Below are 15,283 nucleotides of genomic sequence, written 5' to 3' on the forward strand. Positions count from 1 at the left end.
CATATGTATAGGTATCAAATCATCATTGCTAGCTATGTGTTGATGAGTAATTATTTACTACTAGGCAATTTGTTATGTTTATGGTCTACTTTGATATTCCATTTTCTATTAGAGTTTGATATTCTTATAAATAAGGGAAATATAACATGAAAATACCAAACACATTAGAGTCTTTAAACAATATAACCTGAATGCTAAGTGAAAAACAATGTCGTCATAGCAATAAGTATAACCTTAGGCTTTTGGTTCAAGGAAAGGAACTAGGACTTCAAACTTTGACGATAAGTACATATCTTTATGTACTTTACCAGAAACTTAAATCAACATTTTTCTATCTCTTGCGACATCACAATCATCACAATTCTTTGCTTGCCTATGGAAGGACATAGAGAGATTCAACAATGCATCTAGCCAAAGGGAGGAAACAATTAGCATTAAAGTTGAGGATGTGTGTAGAATAAAGAATGTGTAGAAGAGGGGTATGTGTACGAGTACCTTTATCCTGCACACATCCCCATCTTCATACACCTATTGTTTTGCACAGCTACTATCATGACTACTGATTTTCCTCCCATGGAATTCGATTTGTTTTAGAGAATTTGGAACTGTTGGAATGAAATTTTGAATTTGTTTGTTGAACTATGTTTTCAACATTCATGTGCACAAGATTATGCAAACTTTATTCCACACACATGACATTAGATCAAAGTGCATAAGTAGTTGTGTGGAATAACATGTGTGTGGAATTGAGGATGTGTGCCAAAAAGGGGTATGTGCGGGAGAAAGGGTGTACGAGGGGGATCTGTGTGTGGATTAAGGAATACAAACTTTTTTCCACATGCATGAAATTATTTTAATTTAAGAGAATTCCTTTTCATATCGAAATATCACATTTCTTAATGTATAATAGTGCTTGCTCAATTTTACTATTGATGATCACATGGGTAAACAAATCAAGAAAGTACAAAGGGCACTGTAGAGATTATCCCTTGCAACAGATTGTAGACATGGGAGGTGTTGTCACGTACAAAAAAATGATTTCGAATAAAGATAAAACGAAGGTCCTGTATTGCCTTAATCATGCTAGCATATAGATAGCTACCAAAAAAATGCAGAGACTTTGATGTTTTACATATATCCTTCTTGTTTTATATAAGATATCTTCTCATATCCGTAAATCTCATTGGAAGGAATTCACAATCATTTCCTCAAAAATTTATTATAAATAATATACTTATCTTTTGATTCAAATATCTTTTGCAATCTCATTGAAAAGAACTTACAATCATTTACTAACATTATTATAAATAATATACTTATCCTTTCATTCAAATATATTATCATTTAAATTATTAAAAAAACTTTATTCTCTACCACTAAATATTTTATATGGTCACTTCCTTAACTTTCCATTTTCTTTTACATAATTTTACATTTATTCTTACCATTTAAATATCTCATAATTGATTCTCATAACTAAACATCTCTTCACATATAATTCCAGCCCATAATGAAAAAATTAATCATATGATTTGTAATTATCCTATACTTTAATTATTTATTTGTACATAAAATTTAAATGGAAAATATTCTTCTTTTGTCTCATTATCGTATTATTTAAAATAGGAAGTAAACTTCCAATCTTGAAACGTCACTTTTTCCACCATTGTTAATATTAACATAATTGCTTTTTTATACTAAAGGGAATTAAAATATATGTTAGATATTATTTAAATTTATGTTATCATTTATTTATTAGAATTATGTTCATTACTGGTTTATATATAAGTTTGAAGTGTGAACACGGATGGGACTTTATGGTTACTAATTATATATAGGTTTCCAAGATTTAGGTAAACTTTTTGTCAATCTTTTCGATCATTAAAAATAAAATGTTGAAATGAATCGAATAGATTTTTATCCTATTTATAATTTTTAGATAAATTTAAATTAAAATTAAAATTATCACTATTTTATATATAAAAAAATCCACACTCATTATTATTTATCCTTTCCCAACTAAATATTCAATTTTTAAAAAACTAATGCCAAACAACTTTTCCAAAATTCCTATAAATATATAGTAACTTTTTAATTAATATTTATATAATAACTTTTAATTAATTTTAAATAATCACACGATCCATAAAAGTCTTTCCTCTTTTCGTCTTATCTTTCTTCACTGCTTTTCAACTCAAAATTTAAAATAATGTTCTCCGCACTTTAATTTTTTACAACTTTAAACCCACCTTTTATAAATCTTTGTGCTATGAACTCTTCTCTTTTTTCATATATAATAAACCTGCCACCACTATATGTTATCCTTGAATTATTTGATTAAGACTCTCAACAAACAAGTTTCAAGTGCACCACACACCACTATGACTTGCATCTGGTACGATAGATTACCATAGATTATAGTCCACATTCTGGCCATCCCGACCAGCAGCTACAATGGTGGTATTATCTTTTGCGGAATTACGTGTTCCACACGGCTTCGTATGGTTGGTCTAGGGTTGTGTCAGCGCATGATACTTTTATTGATGCATCCGGCCACCAATATAAGTTTGGCAGAGGCTTTCTGGATTATAGTCGGTGTATTTTGTGGTTTCTCAGAGCCCTTGCATACGTTTAATTTGTCGGATCCGAAGAATAACAGTCAGGCTCTGGTCCGCCTGCGCCATTGTTCAGACTATGGCGAATGTAAGTACTGATGAATCTCAAATACTGATGCTGAGGGTACTTTAATTTTGTTAGTATTGCTGACATCTTGATTCTTCCGCAGAAATGTGTGATGCGGTTGCACGTGAATGATTGCTATAAATGCAGGAAGATCGCCTTGCATTCAGTCACAGAAATTGAAGGTAAACAATTATTCGGTTCAGCGTACTGTAAAAATTTGGCGCTTTAATTTTTTCAGGTTAAAATGTTTCATTTGTAAAAATTTGGCGCTTTAATTTCTGGCTGTTACAATCTTTCAATTGTTTTTCCCCAAAATCATCGGTTGAGATTTCACAATTTAGGAGTTTTTGAGGAGTAGAATGTATTTAGGGGTTGAAAAAGATAATTTCAGTTCTGAAGATATTTTCAACTTTGCAGGAATCGATTCGTTTTGCAGGAATCTGATTTAATTTCTTTTTGGCAATATCTTCCACTTTTTTAGGAGTATAATTCATCTAGGGCTTAAAAAAGATAATATCAGTTTTTGAGTTAATTTCAATTTTGCAGGAATCGATTCGTTTTGCAGGAATCTGATTTAATTTCTTTTTGGCAATATTTTCCACTTTTTAGGAGTATAATTCATCTAGGGCTTAAAAAAGATAATATCAGTTTTTGAGTTAATTTCAATTTTGCAGGAATCGACTCGTTTTGCAGGAATCTGATTTAATTTCTTTTTGGCAATATCCTTCACTGTTTCGGTAATTGCAGGAATCGATTTTTTGTCATTTGATATGAAGGAGAGCACTCTGACTGTACTAGGGGACGCGGATCCCGTTTGCGTGGCCAATACGCTGAGAAGGAAATTCAGGTGCGCTGAAGTGATCTACGCTGGAGTCACTCCTCCTCCTCCAAAACCTAAACCTGATCCTAAACCTGATCCTAAACCTGAACCTAAACCTGAGCCTAAACCTGAACCTAAACCTGAGCCTAAACCTGAAACTAAACCTGAAACTAAACCTGAACCTCCTCCAGATCCCCCTAAACCTACCCCTGATCCTGCCCCTGCCCCTGCCCCTGCCCCTGCTCCTTCTCCTCCCAGACCTAAATGTTGTCATGTGTGCGGGGTATGGTGCTGTCCTCGATGTTCGGGTTGTTCATGCAGACCAGTACAGTACAATCCTCCATGTTCGTCATGTTCATGCAGACCAGATATACTGTGGCCACGATACGATCCTCCTTGTGCTAATCCCGGTGAGGTCTGGTATGTGTGGAATGAAGAGAAACAGGATTCCTGCTCCGTCATGTAATAATCACAGGGGAATCTGTTATTGTATAGAATAAGATCCCAAGTTGGAGGTCATTAGGAGTACTGTATTGAAGTATAAAGTTGCAGTTAATAGTGCCTGGAAATGGACCTGGCATGATGATATGCTTTCAGTGTGAGATATGAGCAGAAAGGCAAATTCCTTTAAGCGTTTTTTTATTGCTGATATACACTACATATAAATTGTGACAGTGTCTCCCCTTTCTTTATTCGCAAGGATCAGGTTTACATCAATTCATAAAATTGTTATGCACTGCAAAATGCCAGAAGACACCCAGGTCTTGGTTGAACCTGTGAATAAATAGTGAATGGGATAGAATAAGATCCCAAGTTTGTGTTTATTACGAGTATTGTCTTCAAGTATTTTTGTGCAGTTACTAGTGGCATAAAATGGAACTAGCATGATCATTGATGATATGCTTTCAGTGTGAGTTATGAGGAGAAAGGCAAATTCCTTTGCCTTTAAGTGTTTAATATTGTTGATCATGGACACTGCAATATTATCAGAGTATCTCCCCTTTCATTAATTGTAAGGTTCAGTTTTATATCAATTCATAAAATTGTTATCCACTGCAATATGCAAAAAGCTACCGAGGTCTTGGTTGAAATTGGCAGAGATTTTCAGTATCATTAACCTTAAAGGGCTGCGACACACTTCTAAATTTGGCATGAGTCATTTCAAGTTTTTAGCATCCCTGTAAAAGTTCTTGATTTCTGGTTACAAAAGGTTTTTTTTTTGTGTATGAATATGAATGCTAAAATTTATATATTTTAATGTATAAATATTCTGTTTAGTTTTGTGATGCAATACTATCTTGTCTTATACCTTTTGACTTATTAAAAACCTACCACAAACAGGACCGACAATGACCTGATACGGCTGTAACATTATGATTTAAATACTTGTTAGCCAATTCAAAGCGTACAACAAAGTAGAAATGGGAGGATCATATTTGACAATGGTCGAATACAGCTAAAACATTATCTTTGACAATGGTCTAATACAGCTGCAACATTATCGTCTTAAATACCTTTTAGCCAAATTCCAAAAATAGATATGAATTTATTTTTCAGATGAAAAAAACGGCCTGGATTTTATTAAAGGAGAAAAACCCAATTACACACATATATATATATATATGTGGTCATCTAGCTGCACTTTGATACACACCATATTAAGCCATCATGCTTAAAATATAAACATAGTAAATTAAAAGTCTAACTGTCTTACTATTACAGGTAAAAAATAAACTGACAATGTTTTAAAAAGATAAAACTAACAATATATATCTGAACAGTTATGCTAAACGGTGTGGCGAAAACAATCTGAACAGTTATGCTAAACAGTGTGGTGAAAACAAAACTATGCCAGCAACTTATGAAGAGCGATTGGTCCCTCCACATTGGATGCTCCATCAGAAATAAATGAGAAGTGTATGAAGCCAGATAAATGAGAAGTGTATGAAGCTTTCCGTATCTTCCAGCCCTTATTTGGATAGGTTATCAGCAGTGACATTTTTTTCTCTACAAATGTGCTAGATGTTAAAGCTTGTGAAGAACTAGAGGAGTGCATCCACCTGCTCCCTCCAGCCGCTGAGATCTTGGGGATCGAAAAATGAGATATGAATTTATCAGAATTGGGGAGTGATTAAAGAGTAAGTGGCCAAGTGAGAATAGAGACCTCACTGTTAAAATTTACATATTTTTGATGACAGTGAGGTAACTTGGCCGCTTGAGTGTACAAACCTATTTTCAGTGCAACACAATGGAGTAGGAACATTAACATTATATTTTTAAATATTTATTTAAAGGTATTATATTTATAATTTTGAATTTAATTTAATTTTTATAAATATATTATATTAGTATAATTATATTAAAAATATTATTAATGTGTTTGATATACTCAAAGATTTTATAAATAAAAAAAAAAAGATTATTGCAATATTAATAATGTTTTACCAATGTACATCTTTACTTCACTAATCTTGTATAAAAAGGTTATGGGTCAATTTTGATTTGAAAAAAAAAAAATTACACATCTTAGAGTGAAATGAACCATTTTGCTAAATAAAATTTGCTTATATATTAATATCCTCATCTAATTACAATATCTAATTAGAACATGCTTATTAGAATTGGAATAATTTCAAATCCTATATTCGTGGTGACAGAGAACCACAAGTATAATTTTTTTAATTTTTTAAAAAATCAATACAACCTAACAAACTTTGTAACACAGTACAGCAATTGATAAGTATTAAAAATAAACATATGTTAAACATATTCTCTTGAAAATCAATTTAAACTTTCAATTAAAAAATCAACAAATTCTTATCCACCTTAAAAAAAACATTTACCAAATATCTACACCATATTCGAATATTCGAACATGGACAAGCCCGATCTTTCTGAAGCCACACTTTCCTATGTGGCCACGCTTGACCTTTATGTATGTCATGTACATCGTGTATCAAGGACATATCGTGATGGACTTGAATTATTACGCAGCCCATCATTTCACCTAATTTTTGCCATAGTTGATGCTTACAATTCCTAGTGGGGTCGGGTTGGTGGTCGTTAGAAAACTTTAACATCTTACATGAAAGTGTGATGTTGGGCATTCAATCTCTATATGTTTTTATGTAGATGTTATGTGAGGTATTCGCTTTCTATAACAAGTATTCAATGATTTTCTTAGACACCGAGTTTCAATGAATGGTGGTTTTTTTGTTTTTTTTTTAAGTTAGAAGATTAAATGGAGGCTTAGGAGTATGAACGTTTCTAATTTTTTGGGTTTATTTTATGTTTGGTAATTTTTTCACATCGTTAGTGATTTGTTTATAAAAATGGATGGCATGAGAGATGTTATACACTTTATTAATGAGAATATATTATACAATTTATTACAGGTAAGTAGGTAGTATGGTTGAGGAGACATATAAAATATATGTATGTATTTAAAAATGTTTAATATTGGATCAATTCTAAAATTAATTTAACCAAGATAATGTTGAATAATAAAATATTTTCTAAAAATCAATCAAATGTATTGTAGCATGTAATTATGTTTTATTTTTTTTGTTATTTTGTGTTGTTAACTGCATCATTTATCTTTTATGTAAAAACTACTCTTAATGAGCGAGCATGTTAATCTCTGTAGAACTAAAATTTTGGTGGGGAGGATAAGAGTGATTTCTCTCTATCACTCGAGTTACATCCACTCGACAAACCATGTTGTCATATGCAATGTTCTACAATAACCAACCAATTGATTAGGTTGTAAAAATTACATTCTTACCAGTTTGAAACAAAATCACATAGCAACTATAATAGTGAATTAAAACATACAATTTGTACCAATTTAGATATAATGTAACAATTAGTTAACAACAATTTATAGCTATCTATATAAAGAAATTAAACTATAATTATATAAGAAAGAAATTGAGCTATTGATTGCAATATATACCTCTAGAGGGTGGGTCTTGCCACTACATAGTTGCGAACTGAAAAGACTTCAAAAATTAATGATCCCCAACAAGAACACAAAAACTTGCAAAGTCATGAATAAAATGCAAAACAATGGAGAAAGCGTGAATTACCAAACAAATGGTTAGGTTAATAAGTCAATCTTCTTATGCTTCGCAAGAATATATGTTAGGTCCCTATACTTCTAGTGTAGCCCCTTACGATTATTAGTGCAACCCCCTTATTGTATTATTATGCCCATGTAGTCCCCATATTGTTATTATTGTGCCCCATAGAAGCCCACTATTGTTATTGTTGTGCCCTTACATTATTATTGTTATGACGGCTCGGATTATATTCTAACCCCTTAGACTCCTATATATAGAAAGGAGGTCTTGTCACTTGTATCATCAAACAATTGTTCATTTGTGTAATGTAAAGGAGGTTTCCCCCTCAAAGAGGCTTATTTTGAAAACGTTGATCTATCTCTTCTTGTATTTTGTGAGTTGGTTTCATAACATTTGGTATCAGATCTTTGGATTCCAGGGTTTCGTTGCTTCAAACAGGTCATTGTGGCATTTTCGTTATAATCTTTTTTCTATGAAGTTTCAGAAGTTAATATTAAAAACCATTTAAGCCGAAATCTTTATGAGCCTCGTGAATGGGTTTCAAATCTTGTCTCGCTATATTTTCGAAGATATGAACTGAGGAAGTTAGGGCTTTTGTAGGCTCCCGAATTCCATCTCAAACAGGTGATCTTGGGAAAATCATCATAACTTTCTCTCTGAGCATCACATTCAAATTTCATAAAAAGTGACAGAAAGAGGTTGTATTTTAGCTTGTTGGGTATCGTTTTCAGGGCCAAAGGTCAAAACACTGACTTCATGGGCACAACAATACAATAAGGGGGTTCCACTAATAACAATAAGGGGCTACACTGGTAGTATAGGGACCTAACAATATATCTATTAAACCTAATAAGAAAGAGAGAGGCAGCTACGAGGATTGATCCCGAGTCTCCCATAGATTAGGACTAGCAGCGACCGATTCACCATGGGGTTATAAAAAAAAAAGGATAGCCTACATATATAATCATAACATGGTAATAATAGACAACACATCTTTGTGATAGCCATTCAAGAATTGGAGATTTATATAATGGGTAGGAAACAATTTCTATATAAAAGTAACAAATTACAATACAGAGATAGGGCAAGATTGAGTTACTTGTATTAGTTTTAAATCCTAATGTTATATATTATAAAAATAAGGCATCTTCAAGAAATAACAGAGTGATACTTTGAGTAGCAATAATGTCTTCCAAATACCTATTATCTAGTAGTTACCAATTGGAACTTTCCCATGATAGTTTCCAAATATGCCTTATAAAAAAACCTTAGGTTTGGTAGCAATGGATGAGTAACAATCTTAACTTGCGATTTTATAATAGGGATGTCTACACCAACTATGTGCATCATAAGGATGGCATACATCAAAGGCGTCTTCTGAGGTGGTTGGAATATTGATTTGTAGTTACAACCCATTCTTTGGTAGCATCAGAGATGCAGTAATCACGAGTTATTGACCCATAGCAAAAGGTGTGGTGGATTCATAGCAAGCTTAGAGAAAGAAAGGCTCACAACATTTCAACCATTTTGTAGAAAAACTCATCATATGAGATAGTTATAAAGGACACAAATTCTCCTTAATGCATGAGTGTTTTTCAACAAAATACCACATTAAGAAGGAAATAAATAACTTTACAATAAGTGTGGTTGTGAATTCTATAGAAATATGTACAAAAATTTAGTTATACTTTGTAGAGTGGTTTCTACCTACAAAATAACCAACAGTTATACTAGTTAATATAAAACATAAACAAAACAATGTAAAAAAACCACTAAAGCATATGTAGAACAAGTTACAAAAATATGTACAAAAATTTAGTTATACTTTGTAGAGTGGTTTCTACCTACAAAATAACCAACAGTTATACTAGTTAATATAAAACATAAACGAAACAATGTAAAAAAACCACTAAAGCATATGTAGAACATGTTGTAATAGAATATTAAAAAATACACATAGACTGAAAATGGAAGTAGAATCATCTTTATTAATCTGGAGGGTAGGAGTACAAATAAAGCTTTGTTAAAAACAACTTAGTGAGTAGTTGGTGCTTTGAATCCCTCGTGAAGGGGTGTCCCTGTTCCAATCCTTTTGCAAGGATTCCCTCTCTCTTCTCACAAAAGTAACTAAAAGAATTAAAATGATGAACTCTCTCATAACAAGGATGTTGTAAGCTCTGACCTATTCCAATAGCATAACCTTATTAACCAACGTCTTTCCTTTTCTGGCCCCAATTCTTCTGGTATTTATAAGCTCAACTCAACCTTTTGGCTCCTCCGATGCATTGAATACAGTAGGTGAGTGGAGGATATATTTCAGCCATTAGTGCTCTAGTTTGTCTGAGAATGGGCAGTTGAGGTTGAGTTTTCGAGAATCCACACTCACTAAATGCTAACATGTCACACAGGTTTTCGATTTGGTGCTTTGGTGGATCCATGTAGATATCGAAGGAAAGGCCACGATGATCCAAGCAAGACAGCCTTGGAGCCCTTACATGATTTAATTTTTTAAGTGAAACTTAGTGGACTTTTGATTTTGGTTTTTCCATGTTGTTTTTGGTCGAAATGGTACATTTTTACATGTTATTTCCTACCATTAATTGTAGGTTGACATGTACAATTGAGTGTACAATTTTTCCATGATAATAATTTCCCCTTGATGTATGAGGTTAGGAGGAAATGTCTAGCTGAAATACATCACATTATTTTGTGCCTAACGATGAGTCCTACTAACGATTGGAGAGACAAAAAGTACCTTTTTGTGGAGAGGATTGAGGGGACCCTTCAAAAGAGGAAATAAATTCCAATGCTGCAAGAGGATATATATACAAAATATTTTTGTACGAGGCGTACATTTCCCATGCTTGTGATAATGACTTTGTCTTAACATGTTACAAATACATAGGATGAATCTTGTGAAATATGTTGAAATTGGATATCATTTTTGGGATTCAACTGCGTTAAGTAAGTCATTCAAACGTATGACCATTTCCATGAGAGGTAGTCGTAACTGACTAATTTCTCATGATTTTTGAATAGTTCACTTAGTACTCATTGCATCGGGTGATGCTCACAGGGGTGAAGAAGTGGGATTGAAACTAGTGAAATGTGGAGAACGAATTACATAGCATCAATCATCACTTCCGGGGCTTGCACCCGGTAACCAGGACTTCCCAGGAGGTCACCCATCCCAGAACTCCTCTGGCTCAAGTGCGCTTAACTGTGGAGTTTTTCCCCACAATCAAGCCCACTTAGCTTGCTACCCCATTTGCAAAACCTTAGCAAGTATTGTGCCTCATGAACCATTCAAGTAGAGATCCCTTGACTCTTTTTGAATTTAAGTATGGGGGATTTACGCAGTGCATTATATTAGATATCATTTTTGGGATTCAACTGCGTTAAGTAAGTCATTCAAACGTATGACCATTTCCATGAGAGGTAGTCGTAACTGACTAATTTCTCATGATTTTTGAATAGTTCACTTAGCACTCATTGCATCGGGTGATGCTCACAGGGGTGAAGAAGTGGGATTGAAACTAGTGAAATGTGGAGAACGAATCACATAGCATCAATCATCACTTCCGGGGCTTGCACCCGGTAATCTGGAAGCCCCGGAAGTGATGATTGATGCTATGTGATTCGTTCTCCACATTTCACTAGTTTCAATCCCACTTCTTCACCCCTGTGAGCATCACCCGATGCAATGAGTGCTAAGTGAACTATTCAAAAATCATGAGAAATTAGTCAGATACGACTACCTCTCATGGAAATGGTAATACGTTTGAATGACTTACTTAACGCAGTTGAATCCCAAAAATGATATCTAATATAATGCACTGCGCAAATCCCCCATACTTAAATGTTGAAATTGATTATTTGTTGGTTATTGAAGTATATAACTACATCACTCTTAGGGTCATCTATGACAAAAGGCTTAATATGAATAATCCCATGTATGAAATATAGGGCACTATGGAATAGGGTGCCTACTTAAATGTAAAGGTCTTCAAGAGGATGCCAAAGATTAATCATAATTGTCACAAAGTATGACTGTCCTCTGATGTGAAAAATTGAGCTAGAGTCGGACATAAGAGGGATCAATGGAATCAATGCACAATAATGTTTTTCGTTATTCCACCTAGAGTCAACCTATGACTGAGACGAAGACCGAGATACTACTTTGATCCTAAAATGTGAGTTGATGTTGATAGAAAGTAGACGCAACTGTTTATAACCAAGGACATTTTAGGAAATATTATTGAAATTTTGTACAGGCATCAGATCATGTAATGGTGAAAAAGGCATTTCTATGAAAGTTAATAGGGTATATGGAGACTGTGAAATTCCTAAGGTTAGAGCTTTGTATGCAAGTGTCGGCAGTAAAAAAAAATTGGAGGATAATATTCCCTTCGAGTTAGGAGGACATTCAAGGGGGGGAATAGATGGTTGTTTTGAATGGTAAAATGGATTGGCTACAATATGATGTTTTGGTATGAAATTACAGTGGGACACATCATCATATTAGTATTGGGCCAATGAAATATATATATTGAGCTCCAACTAAGGGTGGCTATGGACTATTTCCGAGTAGTGCACATGAAAAAATGGATGAGAATCCTACTTCCATAAAAGATCTTTGTACACCTTCAAAAAAATAAAAATATGGTTGGGAATGTACAAGCACAAAGCCAAGTGCCCCAAGTGTGTGGTAACATGCATGATGATGTATGGGGAAAAACTGCAGAGGGTGGGGGATCCTTTAGTCGATATTGGTGTGGGGTAAATGGAGCAGAGGTGATCGAAAAAATGGTACATTGCTATATGGCAGTGCAAAGGGCTAAATGAAAAATGTGGTAATGCATTCCTAATGATCAAGCAAGTGGGTGGTAAGGAGAGCGTAGGAAACCATGACATGATAAGAAGAATGAGGTTATATTTAAATTCATGCAAGTAGATGGATCTTGGGAAAGAGAATTATGGCCAAGGATGCTAGTAATGCAAATGGGAACTAATTAATGGGGAAATAATGGAGAAAACGCCACTATCAACAATTGCAAATGTTTACCATATGTACATAGGAGGTGATGATAAATGTGGTCGAGTATGGAGGAACCCTATGACTAACTCAAAGGGGATTATTTATGGGCATGCATTGCTTCAATGGGGAGACTACCATGTCAGTGAGAATTTATACATTGAAAGTTGATATGTGATTACGTCAGCAAGGTTATATGCTGGATAAAAAGTGACCTACAAACTTGTAAAAAATACACTTCATGAAAGCTTTGTTAAAATATAATTGGTAATAGAGTGAGATGTATAATATAGTAGAAAAGATAATAAGGCACACCTGAATGGTACCTTGAGTGTACAAAAGAACCCAAAAATGAACTTTCTTGGTAGGCTAAAGTGAGGTTGACATTATGTAGTATGATTTGTCATGATCCTAATGGCTCAAACATTTTTGAAAACAAAGCTCTTAGGCTCTAGTAGGAGTTCCCAAAATTTTAGATAAAGGGTGTACATAATGTAGGTGGAGCCCATTTTTCCACATCATTTGCACTATTGAGAGTTTTGTTAGTTATGGTATGTGGCTATTTCCGCAACTTTGTATTTTGTAGATGTGCAGGTGATGAGGGGAAAGTAACGGGTGTAATGTTTGCATTATGAACATATCACACATAGGTGGTTTGTGTGTAAGCCTTTGGTACATGATGAAATAACATTTTCCCTAGATGGTGGGGGAATAGGGGTATGTTCTTGGGAGGCGTGAATAATATCCTTCAGCTTACTTAGTTCTAGGAACTGGTTGGTAGGATGTTTTTTCACATCACATGGACGAATGGAGGAGTCACCTTTAGAGTGGGTGTGGTAGTAGGGTTTTACTTATTTCACTTCTTCTCCTTTCCTATGGTACTCTTAAATGGATTCAAAGTGAGTGGCATACCTATAGGTGGTAAGACCTTCAAGAGGTAACTTGGAGTATCTTATCTAATGGCGGCCGCTATTGATGTTGCTGATGTGGTATAGGGAGCCAGATATCATACAGGTAAATCCAAAGCCATATTTAGAACTGAGAGCGTTGTCATTACTTGTTGAGATACATAACCCAAAGGGGGATATAGGAAGGTAGTTTCATTGATGGCATAAGATAAAAATGAGATATCACTCATCATAACATTATATGGTTCCATCAGTGGTGGTTAATGGCCCTAAAACATTTCACCGAAAAGGGTGGTTACTACGCATACAAGGGTTGTTGATGGAGAATTTATGACTCGAAGATATCCAGGGTAAGTATTGAGGAGAGAGGAATGCTTGAATATTCCTAGACTGACTTCGATAAGACTAGGGACCAATTCTTGATGAGACCATACAAGGGGTAACAGACTATTAACTGAAGGAGATTTTATCATTTCATAGTGTGTAAGTTGGTCAATGGTGACAATTTTCCCATTATGTGGGTAGCTCATAATAAGAAAGAATGATGATGCTAAAAATTTCATGGTGTACGTATAAATTCTTCCAAATAAGATATTTTAATCAAGGGGGGCATCGAGAACTTTGATGTCACTAAGATATTTTTATTGGTAAGTTATACCAAAACATTCTAAAAATTATTACTAGCTAGAAGGGGTAGGAATCATATGCCTTTAATGTAATAGAAGAGGCTGTGAGATATGAGGATCTAATATTTTTCCAAATTATCTTAGACATGATGCAAGTTGACACCCATTCATCAATGATACATCAATGAATAATGACATTGAGAATTGTTATTGGAATATGAAATTCCACTAGATATGGTAGGCAAGGCTCTAAATTGTCTAAATCAAAGGTGATCAATCAAGAATCCGATGGGTCAATGGCCCTGAGAGAAGAAATTAAAGCCTTCCAATAAGTTGGACATGTATTAAGCACCTCTAATGCTGACATAGCAGATGGGGATTTTTCTAAGTCATCATCAATTTTGTGACTATGAGCCAATTTCATACTATATGATGTACGTCATATGGGTCCTTTGACTACCTTAGAAAGTGGTTTTATGGGTGATAAAATGATCATGAGAGGTGGAGTAGAGGTAGTTAGCATTGTCTCAATCGTTGGAGGATTAGGTTCTAGTGGGGAACTGTAATCTCGATGACGAGTTTGCAGCAGAACGTTTATTGCATTCTTATAGATATCTCGATGGGATATTTCTGAGGAACTACCCCCAGTTTGTTTTTGATACTGCTAAGATATAGCCTCTTATTATGTGGCTACATTCCCTTGCTGAGGGTAGGTATTAGTTGTTGACTTCCCCTTTCTTGAGTGTGTGATTTTCCCATAGTCTCCCACATGCATTTTAAATTAAGGATTTGTGGAAAGTGATGAATGCAATGTATAAATTATCCGAAGATGACACAAGGATGACTAGTCCAAAGACCATTATTCTTAACTTGTCCTTTTGGATTATTCGTACCTTGATTCAGATATTGGTTTTGATTAGGGGGATTTTGTTAGGTCCCTATAATACTAGTGTATTCCCTTATTATTATTTTCATTGTAGCCCCTTATTGTTATTTTTGTGCCCATGTTGTCCCCATATGGTTATTATTGTGCCCCATAGAAGCCCAATATTGTTATTGTTGTCCCCTTACATTATTATTGTTATGTTGGCTTTGATTATATTGTGACCCCTTAGGCACCTATATATTGA

The 15,283-nt window shown here is 34.3% G+C and overlaps 1 protein-coding gene across 1 annotated transcript; it reads left to right on the forward strand.

The window, feature by feature from the left end:
• The first annotated feature begins 2,412 nt into the window (after positions 1 to 2,412).
• Positions 2,413 to 4,326, forward strand: LOC149235600 (uncharacterized). The gene is made up of 3 exons (XM_089372162.1): positions 2,413 to 2,703; positions 2,786 to 2,864; positions 3,430 to 4,326. The coding sequence occupies exons 1-3, from the start codon at positions 2,695 to 2,697 to the stop codon at positions 3,966 to 3,968; spliced, it is 627 nt and encodes a 208-aa protein (XP_089228288.1). The 5' UTR covers positions 2,413 to 2,694; the 3' UTR covers positions 3,969 to 4,326.
• The last annotated feature ends 10,957 nt before the right edge of the window (positions 4,327 to 15,283 follow it).

This window comes from Pinus tabuliformis, chromosome 8 (genome assembly GCF_031772625.1).
Source record: "Pinus tabuliformis cultivar Carrire ecotype Pingquan chromosome 8, CPIR1, whole genome shotgun sequence".
Taxonomy (NCBI): Eukaryota; Viridiplantae; Streptophyta; class Pinopsida; order Pinales; family Pinaceae; genus Pinus; species Pinus tabuliformis.